A 23,438-nucleotide genomic window follows, 5' to 3' on the forward strand; every position below is an offset into this window, starting at 1 on the left:
ACATCCCCTGTCCCCGCCATCTCTCTGGGCCTAAACAAATATTCCTCATGTCCTTCTATTTTTCCCTCCCATGGGTCATTGTTTAGATCTGCTGTGGAAACTGGGCCTCACCAAAGATCGTAGAGTCTCCATATAAACATGAAAGAGCAGTCACGGCCCAGCTCAAGATAGCAATAACAATATGATTGACCCACTAAAGCAATACAATCACAAAACAATTTGGTAATATCTGAACAGATGTACAAAAACATTTACAGTGTAAATGAGCGGTTTGATATGTGGAATTCACAAAGAACACAATGTCCAGATTAAGATATGCACAATATTCACTAAATTGAGCAGTAAAACAATGTAGCAATGAATGCCATGTCCCCTGGCTATACACTCTATGTTAGGTTTGCAAACATCAATTGTTCGCAACACATTAATGTTTGTGAAGTTTAAAACGTAATAATTCTGCCAAAATCGATTACTTTGCAGCATTTTAGTAACATTTAAGATTTGTGAACATTTAAATAATGATGTAACATAAAGTTTATTTGTAATCGCTGACCCAGTATCGAAAACAACAATATTGTGATACAACAATATTGTGTCAAAAACTTATAAAGGTAAGTACAAGAATATTGAAAAACATGTATTGTTTCACACTAATATCCTTACAAAATATAAATATAGTTTTTGTAATATATATATATATATATATATATATCTCTATTCACCAAACTCCTTCTTGCGAGAGAGCAGAGGCCACACAGGGGAACACCTTTGAAAGCACTTTATTGGTGTTTAGCGAATGCATTTCGGCTTATCATCAGCCTTCTTCAGCACACAAGTGTCCAGGAGGTTTGCAGCAAACTGTTGGTCAGTCCTGCCTCCTTTTTATTGTTAAAACAAACCCGCTCCGCCCCTACTTGTCCGTTCACCTGTGCTAGTTCACGTTTGTTGAAGTGAACTACAGGACCCAGAATCCTTTGTTGTGGGTCCAGGTAGATGGTGCGGGGGGTGAGATTGACACCAAGTGGTTGTGCGGGGGTTCAGGGAGTGATGCGTGCAATTTAAAACCAATTTCCTGCTTGTAAGTTCCAAAAGAAGCGCCTCCTCGGGTCACCTAACCGCTTCAGCCCCAGAGACCAGGATTCCTTACGGCGGGGGCAGCAGTGGCAGTGCACACCGCCCAGCATGCGGTTAATAACCTCACAACCGCCTTATCTCTTCCTGATATCCGTTGCGGGCCTAGACCTTCCAACATCTTGGAAAACAAACAAAACTGCCACAGCAGAGTCAGTGAAGTCCGGGCCATCTTGTGAAGCGGAGGACTCTGTTTCGCGTCTCTGGCTGACGCGACAACAATTTACTAAACTCCTTCTTGCGAGAGAGCAGAGGCCACACAGGGGAACACCTTTGGAAGCACTTTATTGGTGTTTGGCAAATGCATTTTGGCTTTTCATCAGCTTTCTTCAGCGCCCAAGTGTCCAGGAGGTTTGCAGCAAACTATTGGTAAGTCCTGCCTCCTTTTTATTGTTAAAACAAACCTGCTCCGCCCCCTAGTTGTCCGTTCACCTGTGCTAGTTCACGTTTGTTGAAGTGAACTACAGGACCCAGAATCCTTTGTTGTGGATCCAGGTAGATGGTGCAGGGGGGGTGAGATTGACACACAGTGGTTGTGCGGGGGTGCAGGGAGTGATGCGTGCAATTTAAAACCAATTTCCTGCTTGTAAGTTCCCAAAGAAGTGCCTCCTCGGGTCCCCTAACCGCTTCAGCCCCAGAGACCAGGATTCCTTACGGCGGGGGCAGCAGTTGCAGTGCACACCGCCCAGCATGAGGTTAATAACCTCACAACCGCCTTATCTCTTCCTGATATCCGTGGCGGGCCTAGACCTTCCAACATCTTGGAAAATAAACAAAACTGCCACAGCAGACTCAGGGAAGTCCGGGCCATCTTGTGAAGCGGAGGACTCTGTTTCGCGTCTCTGGCTGACGCGACAACAATTCACCAAACTCCTTCTTGCGAGAGAGCAGAGGCCACACAGGGGAACACCTTTGGAAGCACTTTATTGGTGTTTGACAAATGCATTTCGGCTTTTTATCAGCTTTCTTCAGCGCCCAAGTGTCCAGGAGGTTTGCAGCAAACTGTTGGTAAGTCCTGCCTCCTTTTTATTGTTAAAACAAACCCGCTCCGCCCCCTAGTTGTCCGTTCACCTGTGCTAGTTCACGTTTGTTGAAGTGAACTACAGGACCCAGAATCCTTTGTTGTGGATCCAGGTAGATGGTGCGGGGGGGGGTGAGATTGACGCCAAGTGGTTGTGCGGGGGTGCAAGGAGTGATGCGTGCAATTGAAAGCAAATTTCCTGCTTGTAAGTTCCAAAAGAAGCGCCTCCTCGGGTCCCCTAACCGCTTCATCCCCAGAGACCAGGATTCCTTACTACGGGGGCAGCAGTGGCAGTGCACACCGCCCATCTTGACGTTAATAACCTCACAACCGCCTTATCTCTTCCTGATATCCGCGTCAGGCCAAGACCTTCCAACATCTTGGAAAATAAACAAAACTGCCACAGCAGAGTCAGTGAAGTCCGGGCCATCTTGTGAAGCGGGGGCCTCTGTTTTGCATCTCTGGCTGACGCGACAACAATTCACCAAACAACATCTTGCGAGAGAGCAGAGGCCACACAGGGGAACACCTTTGGAAGCACTTTATTGGTGTTTGGCGAATGCATTGTGGCTTATCATCAGCCTTCTTCAGTGCCCAAGTGTCCAGGAGGTTTGCAGCAAACTGTTGACCCAGTATCGGAAACAACAATATTGTGATACAGCAATAGTGTGTCAAAAATGTATAACGGTAAGTACAAGAATATTGAAAAACATATATTGTTTCACACTAATATCCTTACAAAACATAAATATCATTTTTGTAATATATATATATACATATATATATATAGAAAACGTTCACTCTCCAACTTCCATCCGGCGTATAGAGAGACACGAACCACTGGAAGGTATGGCTTGATTAGGTTTTTATTTCTCAAGAATGACGCGTTTCGGACTACACTAGTCCTTGCTCACATACATAGAAATGAAATTCGCCATGTTTTAAATATTTTGAACACAAGTTTAAATATGCTTAGTTAGTCACCACGTGACAAAATGAATCTAGAAAACATACTTAAACTCTATTTAGCAGCTCTCATTTTAATTTTCTGTTTTCCAATGTTGACTTCTCAGTAACTCATGTTGGCTTAACACATTTACAATCATGGTATAATAATGCTTGAAAATTCAATAATCTGTTTTTTAAATTACATGAATAAATAAATATTGCGAATTTTCCTTACATATTATTACACACATAGAGAAAAGAAGGCAAAACCAAGTAAAAGCATTGGGCTAAAAACCTGGTTAAAATAATGCCTTCTAAAAACGATAAAAAGCATATTAAAAGCATATTAAATGCCCAGAAGCTATCTAACAGTGCTTAATACCAATTACAGCTGCCTCATGTGCAAATATCGCAATAATATATATATATATATATATATATATATATATATATATATATATATATATATATATATATATATGCACATATTAAAAAAACTGTACTTTTCTATGTTTTGTCCTAACTTTAACTACTACTGTGGTCCTAACTTTAAATACCTACTGGGGACTGGAGACTTACTATGGGGAAAACGCGTTTGGGCCCCCCATTTTTTCTCGCCCCCGCTTGACGGATCATCCCAAAACTTTCAACAAAGCAGCTGAACCAAAAAGGGGAAGTTGTTTGAAAATTCTGTGATTCATCAAGCAGCACCAAAGTGATTGGCAAAATAATTGCTTTTCCTATAGAAACTTTGGTCTCCAGTGGGAAGTTAAAGTTAGGACCGCCAGTAGGTTATATGTATATATTATTGGCTAATTCCACAAATGTGGGGGGTGGCAGTCCCCTGCATCAGGGACTGCCACTTCCCCGGGGCTAGTTACAATAATATCAGAGGGACTGCCACCTTCCCGGGGCTAATTACAATAATATAGGGGGCCTTGTGGACCCCCGCCCTGGAGGAGGGGAGCCAAATGACCCACCTCCTGGAGCCGTCCATGGCCCTGGAGAGCACCACTCGCCTGAGCCGGCTCCATCAATGTCACGGGGTGCCATCTCCCGGAACACTACAGTTTGCTATGGCTTGGCAAGCCAAAGCAAACACTCTGCTTTCTGCAAGTGAGAGCAAAAATGCTCTTGCTTGCTGAAAGCGAAGCATGTCTGTTTCCCTGCCCGCTGTCAAGCGAGCAGAGAAACAGACATGGCTTTGAGATCCACAGAGCTGCGTGTTCAGAAGCTCCCTGGGCTTCAAAACAATGCCGGCTCCCACAGGATGCGGGGAACCTGAAGGGACCTTGGGGGCCTGAGGCTCCCCCTCAGTCCCCAACATTGCAAAAGTGGGTGCCCATGGGTGAGACCAGGGCACCCACACTACAGGACGGTCACCAGGGGATGGGGTGCCGGGGCCGAAATCCGTCAGTTCTCCTTTGTTTTAAAAAAAAGAATTAAAAAGAGGGGCAAGCCCGTGGGATGCGTCCCCAGTGCCGAAAATAGCCTGGGAGGGGGGACGCCTGGCCTGCTCCCTTTAAATTATAAAAAAATTAAATAATAAAAAGGCCGGGTTCCTGGTGGATGGGGTCCCTGGTGCTGAAATCAGCCTGGAAGGGGGGGCGGGCGGCCCCTTCCCATGTTTTTTATCAAAAGTTATTTAAAGGGGGAGGTCCGTGGATGGGGTACCTGGGGCCCAAAATGGTCCAGGGAAGGGGGGCCACATGGTCTTCCTGAAGGTGTGCAGGGTTGGAGAGCATCTGATGTTCACGGGGAGCTTGTTCCAGGTCTTGGCAGCGATGTAGGAGAAGGCTCTCCTGCCTGTTCTACTTCTGCGGATGCGGGGGACCTCTGCCAGGGCTAGATCGGCGGAGCGGAGGTTCCTCTTGGGTATGTGGAAGGATAATCTCTCAAGGTATTTGGGTCCGGTGTTGTTGAGGGATTTGTAGGTGTGGGTGTGGAGTTTTAAGGTGACCGTCTTCTCGACAGGGAGCCAGTGGAGGTCTCGTAGGTGTTGGGTCATGGGTTTGTGGCGTGGAGTCCCGAGGACGGGTCTGGCAACGGCATTTTGAATGGTCTGGAGTCTGTGTAGGAGAGATCTGTTGATTCTGGCGTATAGGGTGTTGCCGTAGTCCAGTCTGCTGGTTATGAGCGTGTGGGTGATGGTCTTTCTGCAGTCAGGGGGGATCCATTTGAAGGTCTTGCGGAGGATGCGCAGGCAGTTGAAGCTGGTGGAAGCGACGCCATTTACCAGTTGGTTCATGGAGAGGGTAGAGTCGAGGAAGATGCCGAGGTTGGGTGCGTGGTCTGTAGGAGTGGGTGGGTTCCCGAGGGCTGAGAGCCACCAGGAAATGTCCCAGGCGGAGTTGCAGGGTCCGAGGATGAGGACCTCAGTTTTCTTGGAGTTAAGGCAGCTGTCGTTCATCCAGGTTGCAACGTTCTTCATTCCCTCCTGGAAGCAGAGTCTGGTGTCTTTGGGATTCTTCGTTTGTGAGAGGATGAGCTGGGTGTCATTTGCGTAGGATACGATCCTGCTTCCATGCTGTCTGACGATGGCGGCGAGGGGGGCCATTTAGATGTTGAAGAGCGTGGGGCTTACTGATGGGCACTCCGCAGTTGATGTCAGTGGATTCGGAGAGGAAGGGAGGGAGTCTGATCCTCTGGGTTCTGCCGGACCCAACAGCCCACACCTAAAATATAAATGATACATAATATTATTGCACAATTTAGATGATTAATAATCAATTAAATACTTAATAAATTAATAATAATTGCTAATTAATTTTTATTTTAATTAACTTCCCACTCTAAGCACCTACAAACCTGGCAGCCCACACATAATATATAACTAAAAAATATAAATATTGCACAACATACATAAGCATTAATCAATAAAATAATGAATACATTAATAATTGATTATTAATTATCACATAATTAACTTATCACCCTATAACCCTGAAACCTGGCAGTCCGCATCTACTATATAACTAAAAATATAATCATTACACAATTTACATAATTAATAATCAATTAAATAATTAATAATATATTATCACTCAATTACCTTCCCACCCTATAACACTACAAACCCACCAGCCCGCACAACATATAACAAGAAAAATATATTCATTACACAATGGCATAATAATCAAAGAAATAATTATTAATAAATTAATAAATAATTGTTACTTAATTAACTACCCAATGTCCCTACAAACTTAGAAACCTGCTACACTATAAATTACTATTACCAAGTAAATTCAAATTATAAATCACTTAACATTGTAAACTATTTTTAAAAATATTATTAACAATTGTACAAACAATAATAACACATACAAATAATATATGAACTAAAACACATTGAGATAATTAAAAAAACAATATTATTTACAACTATAATATTGAAATCAATAACAAAAATGATATTCTTGACAACGATGTTACTTACTTGAAAAAAAGTCAATATTCTTGACAACGATAACTCTGCATCAAAATATTTTTGTATCACAATATTTGTTTCCGATATTTCTGTATCCCGCTAATTACAACTCGAAAGTTTCAGGATGTCAGATATTTATTGATATCAAAACAATGATTCTCATTTTGCCACTGGATCCATCAGATTCCTGCAATGGAACCATTAGTCCATTAAGCCAACAATCTCACCCGACAGAAAGTACTGTATCGAACTATGAATATCATTGTAGCAAGTTAACAGCAGTAGCTGTGTTATCTGCAAAATTAGTTAACACTGTCTAAGAGTTGGTTTCTGTATTTACTGGAAGGGCAGCACACTGGCCTCCTGGTTTAGCGTTATAAGTAGACAAATGGGGTGCAAGCCCAAGGGCACACGTGGCTCACAACAGACCACACAGATGTCTCAATCTAGTTTGCTGACTGGTCCACTTGGTGCTGGTCACCACAAATAAATGGTCAAAGACAAAAGGGAGGCAGAGTGAAGTATGCTGATTAAGCCACTCATTCTCATCTACAGAGTACTCGTCCTCACAGCAGCCCACCTTCACATACGGTGAAGAGTTCAAGGGACTTCAGCAGAGGTTTGCAGATGTGTTCAGCTGTTGAGGTCCATCTTATGGTGACCCACTGCTATTCTCTGGTGTTGATAGAGTTGGCATCTTTAGTCTCCTTCAAAAGGTGTGGACTTCCATTTACGCAATGCTAAACCATTAGAGTAGGTCAGCAGAGAATCAGTAGGGCCTTCAGACTTAGTCGTAGCCAAGAGTAAGTGGATAGGCTGCAGCTTTACAATCAGAGTATATCGACAGTGCAAGGCTCGCACTGGTTCAACTACAAAAGATATTTAGATAGTTTCCATTCCCAAAGTCAAACATTTGGGCAAAAGCCTACTACTAATCACATCAAGAGCATCTCACACATTTGAATGCCTAGTCAATTAGGTATGGTCAGAGTTTTCATTCTCAATGAGCAGTCTGAGAATGTACTTACATCCAGAGTATAATGCAAGGGCCTGGGCCTATGTCTGAACTGGGGTGGCAGAGTGGGCTAAAGAACGGTGATGGATCAAACCCAGATCTTTCGACTGGGTGTGAGTGTTTGATTGGTTCTGATGCTCCATCCATCACTACCCCCTTTTGTACCGCTTTGTTCGCCATAAGTTGGCAGGGTATGCTCAGACGTGAGTCCCTTGCTCACTTTGCCACTGGATTCAAGCAAGCCTGGCTGAAGACGGTTGAAATGCCAGAAACCGGTCCTAGGTAGCTTGTTTCCGGTCCAGGGAAGGCATGGCTTGGCAGTTCGGGCTGGACTGTTCCCATGAGGCACAGGGTCAGACTGATTTGCATATGGCCATGTCTGAACTGGGGTGGCAGAGTGGGCTAAAGAACGGTGATGGATCAAACCCAGATCTGTTGACAGGGTGTGAGTGTTTGATTGGTTCTGATGCTCCGTCCATCCCTACCCCCTTTTGTACCGCTATGTGCAGAGGTCAGGCACAACTTTGAGGTAGTTTGTCTGGCAGAAAACTATGGGGCAGATTTACTAGATTCCCATGGAGCGCAGTTCAGCAACCGCAAATGCTGTGCTGCGCTGTGTGAGAAGAAAAGAGCAGGGGAACCCCATATTTACAGTAATAAGGCACTCTCCTACTCTCTCCTAGCATCAGCACAGAAATATGCTCCCGTGTGCCACGGACACACCTTTGTACCAATAGTGCAAGAGTGTCTATATAAGTCTAGCATAGGGAATCCTTCCAGAACAAAATACCATGCTTAGACTAACTTCAAACCTTTTCCCACTTTGTATGTGTGCTGTACAGTGCAGCACACATACAAAGTTGGAAAAGAAAGGCGGAATGAAAGCATTTCTCCTTCATAGCGCCTATTTGAAATGGGCACGATTTTCTCACACTAAAGTCTGTCTACTTTTTTAAGTAAGTACGGATTAGCGTCGGAAACCTTGGGTGGTTGCATGAGAACGCCCATTCACCACCCATAGTATGCTCCCTTGGCGCTGAGTAATGCAAACCAGATGTACGTGCTGCTTTGCACTTCTTTTGAGTTATGGTTACAAGTGCTTCTATAAAACGTTTTTGACATTGTTTTGCCAAAAATACTCTGTTGATGGGGAGAACCATTGCAGTATATGTGTGCATCATCATACGCAGGTGTACAGCTCACCCAGTTGATGGCATCAAGGCATCTTTCACATAACTCAGTTGCTTACGACACAAACGGGCTGTTTTATATCTAGTTGGGTGGCCCATTTCTCCATCAGGGAGATGGAGTAAATTACTCTGTTGCCCTTATGGAGGTGCCGCAAGACAAATTTAGGAATGACAGCCAAGGTGGCGATCATTCTAAAGCATTGGCAGGAACTCCCATCACTGCAGTTCCCGCCAATGCTGTTTACAGTTTGGTGCAGGGTTCTGTCAACATGACCAAGCCGTGCACAAACTGTTTTTTTTTTTATATACACAGCAAAGCAGGATTTTCTTTTAGAAAATGAAAAAGAAAACACTCCCCTCATCACGGGAGCCTTCTGCTATGGCAAGGGGAACATTTAGCAGTTTTCACTGCCCCTTACTGCCGGGGTGTTCGTGGCGGTGATGGGGAAATGAAAACTGACCTCTAATTTAGTATCTAAATTAGGTGGGCAGAATTAGAGGTCAAACTCCAACAGCCCTTAGTCTTCTGGGTCATCGCAGGGGTTAATCATGGTGGAGACAGAGTTGTCTCTGTCATGATGAAACCTAAGGTCCGCCCGCATCTAAATTTACCTCTGCGGACCATTATCTTGGCAGTATAGATATTCTAATGCCATTGTGAAGGCGTATCTACATCGCCAAAACATGAATCAGTCCATGAGTTCAGTTTCTCAACTACAAATGAATGATTCTCTACGCCAAGCTGCCTCTGGGTGAACGTGCGCTTTACAAATGCACATGTTATGTTATAGCTCATAATGCTGAAGTCTTAGAGTTGAACACTAATGACACACTATTTCAAAAACCTATTTCAATGCATGAACAGATGCAAACTAGTTATGAGGTTTCAAACTTTCCTCACATATATAAATGTATTACCAGTCATCAAGAGGATTCATCTCCCGCCAGGGGTGCCCTCTTTCCCCTTTTCTTTTTAACCTAGCTTTGGAGCCCTTTCTCTCTAAGCTTCGCCAAAATCCAAACCTATTCGGCTTTCAATCAGCGAACATTCACCTTAAATTAGCTGCTTACGCAGACGACATTTTGCTTTTCATGTCCAACCCCAGTGTTTCTGTTCCTGCCTTTTTGACAGATGTACAGGCGTACTCTAATATCTCTGGCTACAAACTGAACAGTGATAAGTGTGAGATACTCCCCCTGACCAAGTACACTTTTAAAGCAGATTTCAGCGCCTCAAGTTTCACATGGAGCCCCTCCCATATTAAATATTTAGGCATGCACATTACCCCCTCAATATCTGACACAGTAGCGCTATGTCTAAACAAGTGCCTACAAAAAATCACTGATTTGACGGCCAGATGGCATCCACTGTACCTATCGTGGTGGGGTCGGCTAGACACCATAAAGATGATGCTTGCACCCATTGTACTATACACCATATCCAACATTCCAGTCCCTATCCCGGCCAAATTTTTCAAAAAAATCAATTCCGCCCTCTCTTCCTTCTTGTGGAATTCAAAACGCCCTCGTATGTCACTAGCCAAGTTGATTCGCCCAAAAGAGGAGGGAGGGGTTAATTTCCCTGATTTTCAGGTTTATCAAAAAGCTTTCCTTCTGCGGCAAGCTTCACTTTGGCTGCTCGACCCCTCGGAGAATTGCCCTCTATGGCTTAGGATAGAGCGTCTTTACCTCTCTCCTTTCTCCTTCCCTGAATATCTTTCATTCTCACGCAAACCGCAGGCGGTGTCCTCTCCTATAATTAAATTAACTTCCAAACTCCTGATGTCCTCTCCTCCTTCTTCTCCAGATTCGATTGACCACTTCCTAAGTTCAACAATCTGGCATAATAAAGATTTAACTATTCGCGGCAAACCATTCTTTTGGAAAACCTGGCGTCGAAAGGGCCTAGCATGGGTACACCAGCTTTTTTCAGACTCAAAGTTTATGCCTTTTCACCTGCTTAAACAACGCTTTGACTTGCCTGCCTCATTTGTGCATAAGTATCCTCTGCTTAAAACGGCTGTGATGGATAGGTTTGATCACTTATCTGTTTTGCCTCAGGCCCCCGCTTCTCAGACCTTTTCCTCACAACTCTCCTCCCTACTTAAGTCTAAACCCTCGGCTTCTAGCATATACAAACACTTGCAAGGAGCAGGTACCCCTAGACAGAAATCTAAGGTGGAGGAAGCTTGGGAGCGCGATTTCCAACTTTCATGGCCACTTTCTCTTTGGAATAATATTTGGCTCAAGCTGCGTAAATCTTCCAGGGCAGCAAACCTCACACAAACGCTATTTTTCGTGTACAATCGTATTCTTCTCACACCGAGTGTCTTCAGCAAAAGATTCGCATCCACTCCAGACACGTGCTGGTCATGTTCGTCCCCAAACGCTGACATTTTTCATGCGTTGTTTTTATGCCCACTTGTACAGAGCTTTTGGGAGCGAGTTTGGTCCCAAATAAATTTGATTTTTGGCACTGCATTTCCTTTTTCTACCTCCCATATTTTCTTGGGAAGTCTCGCACCATGCTGGGAGAATGTCCTAGGTAAAACCAAAATTGTTGATCTGCTTTTAGCGGCTGCATTTCAGCAGATCACGGTCAATTGGAAGGATACCACTAAAATCTCCTATAAGGCGTGGTGGTATGTAATCTGCCATAATCACAGGCTGGACACCTCTTTTGTATATCCCGCGAAGTTGGCGACGAAGCGTCTAGAACTGTGGTCCCCTGTCACACTGTTCCTCGACTTGTGTGCCAAAAAATCCTCTCAGACAAAGCCGTCCCACCCTGAGGTCCTAAAGCCCCCATGATCCCCCTATAAGTTCCCAGATCTATTTCCAAATTTGTAATACTGTTTTGATTCATATTTTATGCATTACTAGCATACCTCTTACTCATGGATTTTGTCTTTCATTTTTATGCAATTTGAGTTGATTATATTGTGTTGGCATGAAATTGTCGTTTTCTCTTTGTTCTTTGTCAATGAGATACTCTGATATGTATTTACTGCTATTCCTTGTAATATGGATACTTCTATTTGTTTCAATAAAATTTTTCTTTTAAAACTTAAAAAAGAGGATTCATCTCCCTTCTCGCTCCCATGCTGTGTTTTTATACAGCTTCTTTGAATGTATTTTACATTGAGCTGTTACTCCTCTTACATCACATCAACTACTCTCTTTTCTAATCTGCCATGATAGCACAGCTGTTGCCACACCTTATGTGATCACTAGAGAAAGAAATGTAAGAAATGGTACTGGGACGTGGCCTTAGGACCTGTTTACGATATTGGCGGTCTGACTGCTGGGCCACCATTGTGGCAGTCGGCAGAATGCCACAAGCTGGCGACATCCCGACCACCGTATTATGAGTTGTGTCTGCTGTGCCACGACGGCGGCATGCTTCAACTCATAGAAAGAGCCTGGAATATATGCCGCCGCTGTGGCAGCGCCGATTGCTCTCCGGTGTACGATGCACCATTTTGTGCATTGCACACAGTGTGTGCACGACAGTACAAGCAGAGAAGGGAATAGCATGTGCCCCCATGCACAACTCCCAATGGGCAAATTCCCCCTGGGGCCCTGTTGGGGGCCCCTTCCATGCTTTTCTCCCGGCCTTTTCATGGCAGGGTCCCAACCTTAAAATGGTCGGCAGAAAGGCTGGCCATGATCAGCACGGCCATACCGGCATTGGCACTACCGCCATTGATCACCGCTTTCCCCAACGTTGCCCTGACGGAATCCAGTATCGTGGCAGTAGCCGCTGGCTTGCATCAGGTTTGTGGCAGTCCGACAACCAACCTCGTAATTGGGTGGTCCAACTGCCAGGGAGTGGTCGGTCAAACCGCCACAACAGGTATGATGGTCTTGGGACCGCCGTACTGGTAATTAGGCCCTTCGTCTCTACCAACATCTTCATCTTCTTCTCTTCAAACTTTTGTTGGGTAGACGATAGTAGAACAGAAGTAAGATATATAAAATGGTGTTCAAAAATGCCCCTTGCCTTCTACTCTTCCCACACTTTTAAATGATTATGCACCCTTTTTAGCCATATGTCTGAACATATTACGCCAGTTCTCGCCACATATCATCTGGTTCAAGGGGAATAATCCTGAACCTCCTAAATATCATGCTGCTTTGTTCTTGATGGAGTATTTGGGTACTGTGACTGACCATGTTTAGAGGTCCATACAGACAAAATATTCCTTCTGACTATGTGAAATTGTGATAAGTAAGTTTCACAATGGTGTTCTTTCTGGAGAAGAGGAAGCTAAGCAAGTTAAAGACATTTGCAACTTCACAATCTTTCAGAAGTCATGAGTGCTCATGGTTGAGCTAGGAATACGGAGGATTTTAATCCAAGCAGCACTGACTCAGTTAAAAATCTTCACAGTTTATTTATGAAACTAAAGCCACCCAGTATACACACGAGGGCTTTGGCCTCTCTCATGGGCATTAATGTGCCCAGTGGAACCCCTCCTGATCCCAGCAGGTATCAGTCACGTGAAGTAGCCCAACTGTATCAATTTTACATTACGTCATCCTCAGTCTACACATGAATTTTCTAGAAATATTCTTGTTCAATAAAGACATTAAAAGCACACTGCAGCCGTAACTGTCGACTAAAAGACTGGTGCAAGTTCTTTTACCCATATCCAGCATAGATCTCTGGGAACTGTCTGAAACTGGCCCCTGCCAAGGCCATGTTCCTCAGCAGCACCAACCAAGCACGGGCCACGATGGGCTAATCAACATGACTGTGGAGAGACTGCAATGTCACCCAGATTCATCAGCGGAAGAAATCTTTAAAACACAGTGCAGGGAATGTACTCACCCATCATATATCCACTGTTTAATCTCCGTAGCACTAGCCTTGCCTCCCAGAAGCAGCATGTACCCCACTTCTAAGAGTTTGGGGCCTGTAAAGACTAGGAGGTGGGATCACCAGACTAGCATTCTCACACTTCGCCTTTCCGCCCTAAAAATCAAGTGACATGTAGCATCCTATCCTTTTAAAGGCTTAAAAAGTACAAAAACATCTCCTTTCTTTTCACCAATAAAATTCCAGCACAAATCAGACCTGCTTCTCCAGACTGAAATCCCCTCTCTGCAAAGAACACATCTGACAATCCTGCGTGGCTTCCCCAATCCTCTCTGCCAGCATGCACTGAAGAGAGCCCACCCGCCCCTTCTTGCTCCCACAAAAAGACCCTTCTGCACACTAGTGCTTCCCAGTTCGGACTGCGCAGCAATGGTAGGAATACCTACAAATACAAGTGCAGGCAAACATGATTACAAGCAAGTGGGCTGTAACTAGAAATGCATTAACAGAACATTATTGATTTGTTAGTTTTTAGTTTTTAATAATCCTCAATTAGTTTAGGTTTAATCTGTCCTCAATAAATACTTACATTTGAAAAGAGCGCTCGCTGATTGGCCTAGGAGATGGAACATTCTCCTATGCCTTTGAGACAAGATGGCCCTACTGGAGAAGGGAGCACCGCGAGCCACGCAGGGCTGCTTCCGAAGAGCAGCGTCAGCAGAGGTGCAGCCTACAGATAAGAAGTCCCCATGTCTCCTGCGGGGCTGCTGGCTCCCACTTCACTTGCTATTCGTTGTGGAGATTAAAGGGTCCTGTCAGCAGACGCCACCTGTGACTTCATCAGCTGCCCAAGAGCAGAATACGCACTTGACCGTGATATGCGTTTGCCACGGTTCCTTCAAACCAGGTTCCTGGGATAGCAGCGTGTCCCCTCCGTCACCCTTCTGATCTGTGTTTTAGCAAATAAAATGTTATGATTTACAGACCTACAGGAAACGAAAAACTAGCACTGGTGATGCCAGTAGGATGGCCTTGTTTTATGTTATGTGTAGTAACAGTTAGTTTTACGTAGACATTGTTGAAAGAGAATTATCTTGTGTTATGTTTTTATTTATTTGAAACTGTATTTGAAATATAATAGATGTGTGTATGTACTTATAATATTAGGAAAAAACCCATTTCATTTCATACTATAGGACGGCCAACCCTTCTGAAACAAACATAAAATGCCCGCCTGCATGTCACCTCTGTGAAAAACGAGCCAGAGATTTAAAAGTCCACAGTAAATCCAATGCACCCTCCAATGTCTACAAGAAATGAGATTTCTTTTATTTTGAAAGGATCATAATGCTGGGGTTTTGGGATCAGAAATGGGTGATCGGACATTGACAGAAGGAGGCAACTGAAATTACTATAAAGCACATTTTTGGTTAATGTAAAGGAATGTATTTTAGTTGTCGCCAAATCCCTGGAAACCATGGTATTCTTTATGTCTCATTTACAGGCCGAAGAAAGTAAAGTTGTGCGATTGCAGGTGGAATTGACCCAAATAAAGGCAGAAATCGATCGAAGGATTCAGGAAAAAGAAGAGGAGTTTGATGCGACAAGGTGAGCCTGGTATGGAAATGCAAAAGACACAGGTTGAGTCTAAATGTGTAGATGGAAACTGCACTGCTCATGCCTAAACCAAATCATCTGTTCTTTTGGGGCCATACAGAAGAAGCAATAAAGGGACTGAGAAGCAGTGGCTCCGCTTTCCAGATGTGTGGCTAGAAAGACCTGTAAAGCCTTTAGGAAGACTAGTGTGCAGAAACGTCTATGATGAAGTTCCACAGCATTAGGGTTGTCTTCGGGTAATGATGTGCTCTGTCCATGAATCTGGAAGTCAGAACATAGAATTAGTTCATTGCACGTTTCTGTGGTGTATGGGCCTCAATTTTGCTTTGGGAGTAAGAGTGGCATTTCACAGCCTTGTTTCTGTAACTGTGGCAGAGGACTTTTACTTTGAATGTAGTTCAAACAGGGACTATTCATGTGTGCATTACTTTAAATCGAAATTATGCATTTACTTTTGATTTCTGTGTTCACTCTCACTAGTGAGGTTATTCTTACCTAGTTTGTTTTAATCATAACTACGTTCTGTCCTGATGAGAGGCCACTTATTTCATACAGAGTCTGAAACATGTCAACAAAAAATGCAAAGCTTTTCATTACTCACTCAAAATAAACTACCATATACATAGTGACTTCAAGAAATTGTTATGAATATTGCCCTTGTAGGCAGTCAGGATAATGTCAAATGACTAAAGTCAAGATTCAAGGAGAGATTGAGGGGGCAGCGGTTAGAGTTAGTTAGCCCAGAGAGCCAGTGCTTCCATATGGACTTAAAAATAGTCCGTTGGTCCAATAAACACTAAACAATGCTCTCATTGGATGCAACAGTAAATATGTCTTGGGGACACATCATACGAGGAAGGAGACTTTGTTTCCCGCACCTAAGGATGCACATTTTTGCCACTGCCAGAGAAGTGTCAATCCAGCATTTCAGGTGTGGAGCCACATCGGGTAGTCTTCAGTGTCTTGCAGAAGGACTAGATTGAAGGTAATAATCAGCTGTATCATTCCATTCAAGTTCAAAGATGATTCAATATGGCAAAAGTGGAGCAAAGTGAAGCATGACCAAAGTACATGTATCATATTTTCCTAAGGATCTTTCCATTTCCAGCATTGAGCGGAGGTGTTAGAAATGGGATTCCTGTTTGACTGATGCATTCACCAGACAGGAACCACCACTCTAACAGTACTCTTCTCTGATCAGAAATTACAGCTTAAAAATATATCAAGGAATCCCCCAATGCTGGCCTATGAGGGGGGTAGGCCTCACAGAACTGAAAAATGAAATATGCTGTATGTCACCTCCAGGAGATGCAAAACCTAAACGTATATGTCCCCTTACATAGCACCCGGTCCTTGAGGTTACCTGCCTTAGGAGTGACTTATTTGTAATAAAAGGGGAGCTTAACCTCTTCCATGCTCATGACGTCTCCCGGCCGTCATGAGTCACGATGGGCGTGTGCGGACGACGGCCGGGAGACGTCATGACCACACCCGCGATCGGAATGTCAGCACTGCGGTAGCGCTGCGGCGGAATTTGCGCCACAGCGAAGAGGTTAAGGCTTGGCAAATAGTTTTACATGCCAGGTTTCAAAGGCTACTTCTGTGATTTGCACAATGAGGGCTGCAGACCCACTAGCAGCATTTGAAGTACGCCCATGTATGTCTATTGTAAAGTAGTATACCACATACCCAGCCCCCCTGGGTATATGGTATACCACTTTACAAGGATTTTACTGGTACAACAAATATGCCAATCAGGTATACACCAATGTCATTATGTTTAGGGGAGAAGCACATGCACTTTAGCACTAGTCCTAAGGCCAACAAAGAGAATCCTTAAAATGTGGTGGTAAAAAGCAAAAGGTTGGGGGAAAGACCACCCTAAGGATGACAGGTCTAGCAGGAGGACATTGTGTTTGCTTAATAAAGTTTTTGGGAGGACCAGTGCCAGTCATGTAGTAATTTATAACAGCTGAATTTTATTTTGGCTTCTCACATTCCCTAGGCATGTAAGTCTAGAAGAGATGGCCAGTCCTCATCTGAGTAGTTTGGTTCTAAAGAGGCTTGACACTTTATCTACAGAGTATTCCAGATTGTTTTGAAGTTTATTTCCTTTATCAACATAGAGTAGAAACCAGAGACAATGCCTCTGTAGTTGCTCCACATTTTGAGGATGCAATGGTAGAGGGCCCTACGTCTGATAGTTGTAGAAAATTAAATTTAGATTTCAAAAAGTGTTTTTGTAGGAACATCCAGAACTGTGACCCTTCAAAATGTAATTCAGTTAAAAAAGTTTCAACGGATTTGATGGTATTACCTATCAGTAGTTGGCCTATGTATGTCACTCCTTTGTCACACCAGGAACTCCAGTGCTTACACTGCTAAAAGACAATACTAATTTAAACATATTTTCCAAACTAACTCTTCACAATCCCTTTCTATACATCATCTGATTTTACATACTAGTGCAGGTGTATTTAGATTTGGCCTTCTCATTTCCACTGCTCATCTACTACTCCATTTATATGTCTTTTATGTGCTTTCTCAGTTCTTCTGGTAGATTGGTTGCCATTCATTCTTATTGTTGTAAACAATGAGCTTATCTTCCTTGGGGACACATATCTATCAGGATGAACATCAGCTGTGCCTGACAAACCTCCACCTAAAGGACAGCGTTTGTGGATAAGTGTTGAGGAGGTAGAGAACAGACACATTTGGGGATGTCCATACAAAGGTAGTGTGTGATTCACATAATTTCAAGGCCTTCAAAGCAGGGGAGCTGAAAGAGGAATGTTGTCAATCTCTCATCGAGATGCAGCATTATGCCATTACTATCATTTCTGGTTACAACTTCTTTGTATACATTGCGTTGAAGACCATATCAAGAAATCTCTGTGTGCCATTCCATAACAGCCACTCGCTCCGAACACTTAGACATCGCTTGGAGAGCTACAGGGAAGCTAATGGGTGTTCTCTGTGAGCTTTATGCAGCAGAGGTGCCTGCTCTCAATGCCAGATGAGTTTAGAGCTGTGTCCTTTTTAGAGGCGCATTTCCCACCTGTCAAGTTGGTTTGGTCTCATGTAGTAGTTGAAGACGTGTACCTGGGTGTGTACCTGTAGGGTGTAAGTACACCTCAATTCATGACGAAGGTGACAACGAAAGGGAATGGTGTGCTACAAACAGATTGCAAGGCTATTCCTCACAGGTCAATGCTGCAGTATTTGAAAACAGGCTACATCATTACTGGCAAGGTAGTGGCCTAACCTATACCCCTTTGTCCACACGGACACACTTGTGCTTCCGTATCCCATGAGGTGCCTTCATGATCATGTTCAAGAAAACCTCTGTGCACTGCCAGAGGAGGTCTAATTTCTCAGCAGGGTGGACCTCTGCTATTATGGCATTGTGGTTCAATAAAATCAGCTGTCTTTTAATTTGTTTGCACTGCCCCTGTTTGTAAATGTATCTTATGTCGATCTGTTCAGTATTCATTCAAAAAAGTCATTTTACGGCAAACATATGAGGGCAGTTTTACAAGAAACTGACGCATCTGTACACATACGTCAGTTTCCGTGCACCTACATACAAATCCCTTGCGTCACGATGGATGCACCGTATTTACAATATGACAGATGCATCAGAAATTGTGATGCATCTGTTGGCGCCAAAGTGACGCATTGCTGGAGTTGCTCATAAAAGTGACACAACACCAGCAATGTGCCACAACAGATGTGAGTCGCATTCAAAAAGCCATGTGTCATTCCTTATGCCTCTCAATAGGTGACTCAACGGCACCGCAAAAGTGTCACAGTGCAAAAGTGTCACAAGGGGCTTGTAAATCTGCCCCAAATTTTGTAGTTCACCCAGGATATACGCTTTTACGAAGGAATGATGTCACTATTTTTCCATCACGCGCACTGTATGCTTTTACATTTAAAACAAATGTTTTTAGAATGTCCTCCCATCTAGAACTGGTTATGGGGACTTTTTAACATCTGCATCACATGTCTTCACAGAAAGAATCACCACCGTGCAATGGATTCTTTACAAGCCAGCCTGGATGCAGAGGTGAAAGGGCGGACAGAATCAGTGCGTGCGAAGAAGAAACTAGAAAATGATGTAAATGAGCTGGAGATACAGCTGGAGCTGGCAAATAAAAACAACGGGGAGCTGGTGAAGCTGGGGAAAAAACTACAGCAGCAAGTGAAGGTACAGTCGAAAGAAGACGAGCATCATGTGCTTCAGTTTCATATCTACGAGGGAACCACCTCAACATTTGAAATGTATCTCTTCTCAATTCATATTTTTAAAAACAATCTAAATATTCAAAAGTTTGGGGACAAAATACAAAATGGTGATTTATGATAGATAGGATCAGGGAAATGTAATCCAAGAGGAAACTAGAAGAGGGTGAAGTGTTAGAAAAGAGAGCACAGAGTCACTCCTTTGAAGAAAACAGCCAAAAAGGAAAAAAAAGGAAAAAAAAGGAAAGGAAGTCAGGCAGGAACAGGATGTCAGTGAGAGGAAATGGATTACAAAGTTTATATCCCATTAGCACTAAAAAGGGAATTGAAAACAAAAGGGTACAAGGAAACAGGAGTACTCAAAGTACTACTAAATTCGAAGTAATGAGGTACATTCAGATACAATATCTCACAAAGATCCAAACTTCCAAGCTGTGGTAAATACAACACAGAAGCTGTATAGTGCAAACTTGTGATATTCAAGCTGGGGTGCCCAATATACTGATCAGTTTTATAATGGGGAAAACATTTGCAACTGATCTTTTAACCATTTGTGTCAACTTTACCAGCTCATTTTTGTAGTTTTGCGTTGTTTCACTAGCTGCTTCCTGCTGGTCCGCAAAACCCAAGGAAACCAAGCTCAAAGCACACTCCTGAAAGATATGCGTATTTGTAGCAACACAACGACGTCTAGATGTGGTCAAAAATGTAATACCAATATTTGTGGCAATGATGAAAACATTAGTACTACTATAAATTATAATAATAACAACAACAATAGTAATAATAATGGATTAAGGCATGCTTTTTACATATCAGGTGGTGCCACAGACATGTTGCTTGTAATGATTATGTGTATTGCTAGAAGTCGCTCGCATATTTAGCCAACTCTTAATGCAGAAGGATTACCAGAGGCCTCTTGCTCAAGTACCACTCTCTGTATCTGATATTTCCAATTCTTTTCATATTTTCGCGGGGTTGACTTCCTCATGAGAAACATGTCTGCTGACAATATAAATACATAGGGGGTTGGTGGATCCCTTAGAGTCAAAATCACAAAGCATGGGCGTGTTCCTATTTGTTTACTGATATGGATATTGACAGCTGTTTACCTGGTCAAAGGGATCTCAATTGCATGTGGAAGATCCTTACCCATAACAGAAATTATAATCGAAAATGTATGCCACTACATGCACTTCAGCCTACACCTGTTTTACATTTCTCTTCTTTCCATTTTCAGTAAAGTGGGGAATCCAACGGCCTAGGATTAGAAATGAGAGTGTTCCAGCCTAAGAGTTGAACATTTTGTGAGCCTTTACACAGGTTAACCACAATACCACAAACATAACAGTTTACTATATTCCAGAGTTTGGGCCCATAGAAATTCTATAATCACTTACAAACATGAGGTCTTCCGATAGATCTTTGAAAGAGCTAAAAGGGAGGCTGATAATTAGAGTTGGAAGCCTTTCCTTCATGAGGACATCTATTTAAGAGATTGCTGTCTAGAAACAACATAAAAAACCATACAATGTCAATAAATTAATCAAAAAAAGGACAAACTCAGAATAGTTATTAAGGTACCTTTATCTAAACTTCAAGATGAATAGCCGAAAAATACATTAGAATCATTAATACTTTGGTTAATCAAAGAAATGCATGTAAATTCACAATATATTCATAGTGCAAAGCAAAATACATCATAAATCAATAACTGGCATGAGAGGAGAGAGTAAGAGAAAGAAAGAAATTACACATTGCAATTTCAGTATGCAATTCGAGCTTCATACGAACCTAAGCTAAATGAGCTAAAACACAGCATGCTACAGTCTGAAAAGTCAACATTTCAGCCGAAAGGTATAGCCTGCACAACTTCACCAGCCGATGAGGTGCAAACGGAAAACAGGAGAGTTCAGTCTTGGGAAAAGTTGGAGTTTGGACCGACAGCATGTCATGCCCAAGATTTGCAAGGAATATAGCCAACCACACATGTCCTTTTCCCACAGGGTAATTATACCTCAAAACGTTCACATTCCAGCCCACAAATGTAGCTTCTTTACAGTCTTACACAATTCTATTGGTTGAGATCCATGGTGCTATTAAGGAATGATCATTCTTTTAATCCCAAATCACCCGGAACCTATACGTAATACTTTTGTTCATTGTCTGCTATTTTCTAAGAATTTGTTTTATCAAGTCACCTCGGAAATAGGAAGCACACTTGCAACTTAACATGTCCTCATGCTCGTTTCTGAGTTAGCTTGCAACAAGGTTGACACTATTATTCATAGAAAGAAAATATTCTAACTGTAGAAAGGAAACTTCAATGATAACATCACATAGCTGCAATTCAATCAAGTCATCATTTTTAGAAATAATGAAGGACAAATTAAATTTTCCAAGGCCTACTATAGAAAAGCATTAACACACTTAGAGGCCAACGTGGAAAAAACACAAATTCATAATTTTCTAATGAATAAACAGTCTAATATTAAAATCAAGAATACATAAGAAATAATATAGAACACATATTTTCATTAAACCTATAGACATAGTCTGTTTACAATTCATTAAAGTATAGCCAAACACTTTCTTTTTAGATTCCTTGTGTCAAAGAAACTATAAGCAGGAATCATTTTACTTGACTGTTCTTATAATTATTATTTTGTCAAAATTAGGATTTACATTGGACAGAGGTTTGCTTGAATGCTGTCCATGATGGTGGGAGGAGCAATATGGCGAACTGACGCCCCTTGGGAGAGCAGGCACACAGAAGAATAATTGGTGTGGGCATAGCTCGGGATTCTCTGTGGGGTGCTGCCCCCAGTAGCTGCCAATTCAGCAGTAGCTGGTGAGAGGGGATAGTTCCTCCTCTACGATACAGGGAGGGGGGTGGTGCTCCTAAGGGAGGAGAGGGGGAGTTGGGGGTGTTAGAGGGATGGCAAAACGTCAACAAGGGTTTATTTAAAAAAACTTAAACTTAAATTGGCAAATAGAGCATATGAAAATGAATTGATTATAAGTATAGAGGAGCATTTAGGATGGGGCAGTACTAAAATGAAAGGGAAATATATTTGTCATGGATCAGATTAAATGTCTTGCTTGGAATGTTGCAGGTCTTAATAGAAGAATGAAACGCCAACCGGTATGCGAAGAGCTGAAAATGTATTATCCCCGATTGGTTTTGCAATCAGAGACGCATCTCTCATATAAAGATTGGGGTCTTCTTAAACATTTGGGCTATGAGACAATAGTATGTACAACACAAGGTACATCAACGAGGGGAACTGCTATATTAAAGCCCAAACGTTTTATGTGTATGATATGTAAGATATTGTCTGATCAGAGGGGCAGATGGACAATTGCACAGTTGGAAATTAGGGGTAAGAAATATGTTTTTTGTTCATTGTATGGTCCTAACATTGATGATCCTACGGTAATTGATACTTTGAATATGGAAATGCTAAACTGTGAGGGGGAGCGGATGGTAATGGGAGATTTTAATTGTGTTATGGATTATAGTATAGATACAACTAGACAAGGAGTTATTCTTAGAATGCAGAAGACTCGTGCAGCGATTATAGAATTGGGACGGCTGCAATCTATCAGAGATACACAGATGTACTTAAAACCAACCATCCCAGAGTATACATACTATTCTGCTCCACACAAGCTGTATTTTAGAATAGATATGGTATGGGTGTCGGATCATATAATGGTGTCATTAGATATAGAAATATGCCCATGAGTTACCTCTGATCCCATTCCTTCATTAATATTGTTTAGTTTAGAAATCAAACGCAGGACAATCAGACCTTTTTCTTTTCCTAGATATCTGCTTTAAGATAGCGGCTATTTGGATAATACTAGGAAACAGCTTGAATTATTTCTTAAGGAGAATATTGGCACTGCCTCTTCACTTACGGTTTGGGAAACTACGAAAGCTGTTGTAAGAGGTACAACTCAACAATTTATATGGCAACAGAATAAAGCTCTGGAAAAAGCAAGCAAAGAGGCTA

General features: G+C 42.6%; 1 protein-coding gene across 3 annotated transcripts in view; it reads left to right on the top strand.

The window, feature by feature from the left end:
- LOC146809872 (myosin heavy chain, skeletal muscle-like) overlaps positions 1 to 23,438 on the top strand; it is an 880,636-nt gene that overhangs the window by 790,727 nt on the left and 66,471 nt on the right. For all 3 annotated transcript variants that reach the window (XM_085616724.1, XM_085616725.1, XM_085616726.1), the window contains 2 exons: positions 15,062 to 15,165; positions 19,192 to 19,384. In XM_085616724.1, coding sequence (XP_085472850.1) covers positions 15,062 to 15,165; positions 19,192 to 19,384 — 297 coding nt within the window. The remainder of the gene's footprint in view (positions 1 to 15,061; positions 15,166 to 19,191; positions 19,385 to 23,438) is intronic.

The sequence above is a fragment of the Triturus cristatus genome, chromosome 7 (assembly GCF_964204655.1).
Source record: "Triturus cristatus chromosome 7, aTriCri1.1, whole genome shotgun sequence".
NCBI lineage: Eukaryota > Metazoa > Chordata > Amphibia > Caudata > Salamandridae > Triturus > Triturus cristatus.